Source organism: Conger conger, chromosome 10 (assembly GCF_963514075.1).
Source record: "Conger conger chromosome 10, fConCon1.1, whole genome shotgun sequence".
Taxonomy (NCBI): Eukaryota; Metazoa; Chordata; class Actinopteri; order Anguilliformes; family Congridae; genus Conger; species Conger conger.
The window spans coordinates 51,217,899-51,225,398 of NC_083769.1; the positions used below are offsets into that span (position 1 = coordinate 51,217,899).

Below are 7,500 nucleotides of genomic sequence, written 5' to 3' on the forward strand. Positions count from 1 at the left end.
AAATGCAGGAGCCCAAGCTGTCAGCTGTGACCCAAAGCGCTGACACTCTGTGGTAATTTAGCAGTGTGAAAAGGTCACATTCAGCATATCTGTTTGACATTATTTTCCGCCAAATATTCAGAGCTGAATATGTCACTGCACAATCACAATCGCCCATAATGCATCACATTAACCAATCACAGAAACAATCCTCTACAAAGTATCACAATCCCCCATAATGCATCACATCACACTGCACGCACACGCACACATGCACAATCACGCATGCACGCACGCACACAAGCACACACGCACACGCACGCACGCACGCACGCACACACACACACACACACACACACGCACACACACGCACGCACACACGCACACCAGCTACAGTCCCAAGTCTCCACTGGGCAGTGCTCAGTACTCATTTAGACATTTAAAGATCACTACAGAAATATAAACAGATAAAAGATATGGGGAAAAAAACAACAACAACAAACAAGCAAGATAATTATACACAGCTAATGTAAGTAATAAATGCAACTATAATCATTAAGGTGCATTCAGCATTTTTTCCAGCAAACCCGGTGCAGTTGCCATGGGGACCGGTGCGGATTATAAATGCAGTAGGAGGGAGAAGCGGCTTGGCTGGATCCAGCGTGTCACACTGTCAGAGGATGAAATCTACCTCAACGTGAGAACCCACAGTGTTTACATAATCCCTACAGGCAGCCTCAGTTCTGCCAGAGCGCGAACAGCACCCATTCCACTCACATATTCATCACTGATATAATGCATTTAAAAGGGAAGCATGTAAAGTATGAATTTATACATTATGTGCCTGTGTGTACACATTACTCAGAACCCGTTAGAGATGCTCGATGCGGACGGTAAATAAAACATCAGCGAACAGCGAACAGCGAACAGCGAACAGCGAACAGCGAACAGCGAACAGCGAACAGCGAACAGCGAACAGCACCCCTGCTGACTGTGTCCAGTCCTGTGATCTTCACTGCAGTGGCAGATGCACATTTCTCTCACAGTGCAGGTGTGTCTGTCTCAACGCCACTCAGGAGCCATGTTATTAGGCTCACCTCCTGTATGTCTGTACGCGGGGCGACATGGCTCAGGCGGTAAGAGCAGTCGTCTGGCAGTCGGAGGGTTGCCGGTTCGATCCCCCGCCCGGGCTGTGTCGAAGTGTCCCTGAGCAAGACACCTAACCCCCAAATGCTCCTGACGAGCTGGTCGGGACCTTGCATGGCAGCCATCGGTGTGTGAGTGTGTGTATGAATGGGTGAATGGAGAAGCATTAATTGTACAGCGCTTTGGATAAAGGCGCCTGCCATTTACCATTTGCCATTTATGTCATACCAGGCAGGACCCTCTCTTGCCTCCAGAAGAGCCTGAATTCTTTGTGGTTTTTCTGTCTGCTTGAAAGAGTCCTCCAATTCTCCTCTGACCTCTCTCATAAACACAGTGGATCCAAACCTGCATTCTACCTCATCCCAAATTTGCTGTACTGGATTTAGATCTGGGGCGTATGCAGGTTATTGTTGGGTTCCTGGAACCAGCGTGAGAAGATGCTTGCTTCGTGGCATGGTGCATTATCCTGCTGGAAGTATCCATTTTAAAAAGACTGTGGCCAGAAAAGGATGCACATGGTCAGCAACAATGCTATCTGCACTTTGCAGCAGAAATCAAGATTTATTCGACCAAGTGACGTATTGGCCTTGTAGGTGTGTGGGGTCTGGGTGTTGGGTTGTAGGTGTCTGGGGCCTGGGTGTTGGGATGTAGGTGTGTGGGGTCTGGGTGTTGGGTTGTAGGTGTGTGGGGCCTGGGTGTTGGGATGTAGGTGTGTGGGGTCTGGGTGTTGGGTTGTAGGTGTGTGGGGCCTGGGAGTTGGGTTGTAGGTGTGTGGGGTCTGGGTGTTGGGTTGTAGGTGTGTGTACTGTTGTGCAGTGATAGTGCCTGTAGCAGACAGCCTGGGGGGGGCAGTGGCCCGTGAGTAATGAACAGCTGTCTCTGAGTCAGGGGGCCGTAAATAATGACATCATCGGCAGGGCAGGGACCGTGACCCGACTCTCAGGTCACAGATGAAGCCAGAGATGAGATTATACATTAAACATGTATTTATTTATTTATTTATTTATTTATTACTGTGCTTTCAAACGGGCCCGCATGGCACTATGTGTGTCTGCAGCGGGAATGACACAACACCCAGACCCCACACACCTACAACCCAACACCCAGACCCCACACACCTACAACCCAACACCCAGACCCCACACACCTACAACCCAACACCCAGGCCCCACACACCTACAACCCAACACCCAGACCCCACACACCTACAACCCAACACCCAGACCCCAAACACCTACAACCCAACACCCAGACCCCACACACCTACAACCCAACACCCAGGCCCCACACACCTACAACCCAACACCCAGGCCCCACACACCTACAACCCAACACCCAGGCCCCACACACCTACAACCCAACACCCAGACCCCACACACCTACAACCCAACACCCAGACCCCACACACCTACAACCCAACACCCAGATCCCAATAACAACTGCCACGCACCAACACCATGAAGAGCAGGATATTATCCTCAATATATGAATATATAAATATCAACTTCAGTCTTCTATTCGACGAAGAGAGTAAAGGTTAAGCTTGTCTGTCTGAAAGGCCTAAAATGAATAAGTACTTAATGAGATGTTGAGGCTCTTGAAAATCAGTCTTGAATTTACTTATGAGCACAAGTAGCTATTGTTTCCCTGGTGACAATCTGCAGATTAAAGAGAAAAGCATTCCTCCTGCTCCTTAATAAAGAACACATCGAGGCACATGCTCTCTGTGCACAAATCACAGGCACAGTTCATAACATCACACTGTTAAAGATCAGCCTGAAGTGAGCAGTAAATTAGGCAATCAGCGACCACAATCACGCCACACCTCAGACTACGCTACGCTAAGCTTGCACAGCTTTACAATGAATGCCTCTCCTTCACCAATTTGCGCACACATACCAACAGCAAAAGGCTGCCAGGCAAGGCACCAATCAACTCATCAAGAGTAGTTAGGGGTCAGGTGTCTTGTCCAAGGACGCTTTTACACTTTTACCCAGAAGGTCAGAGATCGAACCTGTAACTCCACCCAGATGATGCTTGACCTCCTGAACTGATGTTGCCACCTAACTGACTGACTCCTAAATCGTCTAAGTTGAGTAGAATTGGTAGAACAGAGAGGTTCCACCAAAAAGCTTTCTGGTTCATTTTCCAATCTTTTCATAAAACAAACTGTCTGACGGTACGAGACAGCAGGCGTGCACAGAGGATGTGATGACAGGGAGACTTCAGCAGTGAACGCATCTCTGACTGCAACCGGTTTCACCCGGGGGCGAAACACTGCTTGGGGAAAAGTATCTTCACTCAATCTAAATAACCCACCAGGATCCAGAAATGCATCGCTGCCTCTGTTTCTCATGAAAGTACAATAACTTCACCATATGACAGCCAGACTGTCACAAAGGAGGGAAACCAGCGGGAAGAACCAGCAAAAACCAATAAAAACTATTATGAAATGAACAAACGCAATCATTAACAAACTAGAACACAGCCCTGAGGATAGAACTATAATTTGTTATTTAGCTGATACTTTTATACAAAGCGACTTACAGTTGATTAGACTCAGCAGAGGACAACCCCCCCCCCCCCCCAGAGCAATGGGGGGTTAAGGGCTCAAGGAGCCAACAGCCAACATTCTAGCTTCCAGTCATGTACCTTAGCCACTAGGCTACAGGCTGCCCCAGTCATGTACCTTAGCCACTAGGCTACAGGCTGCCCCAGTCATATACCTTAGCCACTAGGCTACAGGCTGCCCCAGTCATGTACCTTAGCCACTAGACTACAGGCTGCCCCAGTCATGTACCTTAGCCACTAGACTACAGGCTGCCCCAGTCATGTACCTTAGCCACTAGGCTACAGGCTGCCCCAGTCATGTACCTTAGCCTCTAGGCTACAGGCTGCCCCAGTCATGTACCTTAGCCACTAGACTACAGGCTGCCCCAGTCATGTACCTTAGCCACTAGGCTACAGGCTGCCCCAGTCATGTACCTTAGCCACTAGGCTACAGGCTGCCCCAGTCATGTACCTTAGCCACTAGACTACAGGCTGCCCCAGTCATGTACCTTAGCCACTAGGCTACAGGCTGCCCCAGTCATGTACCTTAGCCCCTAGATTACAGGCTGCCCCAGTCATGTACCTTAGCCACTAGACTACAGGCTGCCCCAGTCATGTACCTTAGCCACTAGGCTACAGGCTGCCCCAGTCATGTACCTTAGCCACTAGACTACAGGCTGCCCCAGTCATGTACCTTAGCCACTAGGCCGCAGGCCGCCCATACCAGAGATAGTTCAGTAACAGCGCATGCTCATTACAGGAGGACCTCTCTGATTGGTCCAGACGCAGAAAGGGTCTGGGGGGGGGGGGTGGAGGGGAGGTCAGGGGCGGTATTTACCTTCTCTGCGGACTGCGCGGTGCCGAAGAAGATGGGGATGAAGGCCAGCCAGACGATGCAGGTGGTGTACATGGTGAAGCCGATGGGCTTGGCCTCGTTGAAGCTCTCGGGCACGCCGCGCGTCTTGATGGCGTACACGGTGCACGTGACCATCAGCAGGATGCTGTAGCCCAGCGAGCAGATGATCTGCAGGTCGGTGATGTCACACTTGAGCACGCCGCGGGCCAGCAGCGGGTCCAGCGTCTTCTGCTCGTCGTAGTCCACCACGGCGCCGGGCGGGTCCACCCCCAGCCACACCAGCACCCCCGCCAGCTGCAGGCAGATGAGGCTGGAGGCGATGGCCAGCTGGGAGGCGGGGCTGATGAAGCGGGGCGCGGTGACCGCGCGCTTGCCCTGCTCGAAGATGCGGTAGATGCGGTTGGTCTTGGTGAGCAGCGCGGCGTAGCTGATGCACATGCCCAGGCCCAGGAACACGCGGCGGAAGGCGCACACGCCCACGCTGGGCGCCGCGATCATCAGGAAGGTGATGATGTAGGAGAGGAAGATGCCCGCCAGCAGCAGGTAGCTGAGCTCCCGCCCCGAGGCGCGCACGATGGGCGTGTCGTTGTGCCGCACGAAGGCGCCCGTGACGGCGATGGTGGCCAGGATGCCCAGCAGGGCGAGCAGCACCGGCAGCACGGCCCAGGCCGAGCCCCACTCCAGCTGCAGCACGGGGATGGGCTGGCAGCCCGTGCGGTTGGGCGAGGGCCGCATGTCGAAGGCGCACAGCCGGCAGGACGTCTCGTCGTGCTGGTACTGGTACCCGTCACACGCCTCGCAGTGCCAGCAGCAGGCCGCGCCCTTCACCCGCTTCTTACGGAACCCGGGCGGGCAGGGCAGGCTGCACACGGAGCCCGGGGGCTCGCCCTCCGGCCACTGCAGCTCCTCCACCTGCAAACAGAGGGGTCAGAGGTCACTGCAGCTCCTCCACCTGCAAACAGAGGGGTCAGAGGTCACTGCAGCTCCTCCACCTGCAAACAGAGGGGTCAGAGGTCACTGCAGCTCCTCCACCTGCAAACAGAGGGGTCAGAGGTCACTGCAGCTCCTCCACCTGCAAACAGAGGGGTCAGAGGTCACACTCGCACACACAATCACACGTTAACACGCTCACACACTCACACACATACACACACTCTTTTTTTACCCCTCATATTACGTTCTCTACTCCTATTTCCACCCACTGGGAGAGGCTAAGAAAAGTGACAAGATAAAGAAGTGAATTAGGCAAATGGAATGCCTTGCTCCTTCAACCCAGGAAAAGAACCGATCATTAACCAGGAGGGCAGACGGGGGAGGGCAGGCGGGGTTGGTGGAATATGGCATTTTTGCCCTCTCTCTCCCTTCCCTCTCTCTTTATTGCTGCCTTTTTTTCTTTCCTCTCACTTGACTTCTGAAAAGGCATACATTTCATTTTGCTCTAAGCTGCAGAGTGTGACCATGTGGGTTAACTGACACTTTAACACGGGGCAGAATCTATTATTCATGCTGAACACCTTACAGAGCCCTGCTGAACACCTTACAGAGCCCTGCTCAACACCTTACAGAGCCCTGCTGAACACCTTACAGAGCCCTGCTGAACACCTTACAGAGCCCTGCTCAACACCTTACAGAGCCCTGCTGAACACCTTACAGAGCCCTGCTCAACACCTTACAGAGCCCTGCTCAACACCTTACAGAGCCCTGCTCAACACCTTACAGAGCCCTGCTGAACACCTTACAGAGCCCTGCTGAACACTGTACAGAGCCCTGCTCAACACTGTACAGAGCCCTGCTGAACACCTTACAGAGCCCTGCTGAACACCTTACAGAGCCCTGCTCAACACCTTACAGAGCCCTGCTCAACACCTTACAGAGCCCTGCTGAACACCGTACAGAGCCCTGCTGAACACCGTACAGAGCCCTGCTGAACACCGTACAGAGCCCTGCTGAACACCGTACAGAGCCCGGCTGAACACCTTACAGAGCCCTGCAGCGATCCACAGTGTGTTGAGATGCAGTGTGTTGAGATGCGCAGCGTGTTCAGCAGTGGCACAGCAGTGTGTAATTTGGGGCCTCTCTCAGATGAACTCACGTTGAGGTGCAGCATGTCCACCCACTGGCCAATCAGCTTGTAGCCTGAGGAGCTGTTGCTGATCTGGAACTGGAACAGGTCGTAGCGGCCGGGGGCGTCGCCGTTCCTGTCGAACATCACAGACGTCCCGGCGCTCCCTGCAGCACAGGAGACACGCCTTAATAACGCCCACAACACCACCCTCCCGCCAATCACCTGCGCACACCTGCTCTACTGACCAATCAAAAGAGGGCTCCACTGAGGACCTGCAGGGCACTACTGACCAATCACATTTTTCACATTCTGTCACATTTCTTTTTATCTTTTCACTGGAACATCTTGAAAAGGTGAAACAAGTGGGAAACATCAATATCAGCATTTTAGCTAAATAAAAATCAAACATCATGCTTTATTAGAATGACACTGTTGTAGCATTCAGTGGTACTGAGGCAAAGCACACTGCAGACATTATACTGTGGTTATGAAACAGAACCCACACACGCCTACACCACCGACACACGCCTACACCACCGACACACGCCTACACCAGCACATACACTGAACACCAGCCCCGCCCCCCACCCCCCCTCACCAGCACACACACTGAACACCAGCCCCCCCCCCTCACCGTTGAAGCTGACGGCGCGCAGGTAGGAGAGCAGCCTCTTGCCCCCGGCCTGCTCCATGGCAGGGCAGACGGAGGAGTGCTCAGGGCACAGCTCCCTGTGCATGCTGTGCAGCGCGTGGGCCACCGCGTACACCGCATCGATCACAAACTGCACCTTCTGCTCCTGCTCGTACCGCGAGTCTATACCAATACGCTCCTGACCTGCAACACAACACAACACAACACAACACAGAGAGTCTATACCAATACGCTCCTGACCTGCAACACAAC

The 7,500-nt window shown here is 53.0% G+C and overlaps 1 protein-coding gene across 1 annotated transcript in view; it reads right to left on the reverse strand.

Moving 5' to 3' along the window:
• Positions 1-7,500, reverse strand: part of LOC133139600 (metabotropic glutamate receptor 7-like) — a gene marked incomplete at its 3' end in the record, with an annotated part of 87,182 nt that overhangs the window by 1,539 nt on the left and 78,143 nt on the right. The window contains exons 6-8 of the mRNA XM_061259171.1: positions 7,231-7,431; positions 6,624-6,760; positions 4,514-5,443 (exon numbers count right to left, since the gene is read on the reverse strand). Of these exons, the coding sequence (XP_061115155.1) occupies positions 4,514-5,443; positions 6,624-6,760; positions 7,231-7,431 (1,268 nt within the window). The remainder of the gene's footprint in view (positions 1-4,513; positions 5,444-6,623; positions 6,761-7,230; positions 7,432-7,500) is intronic.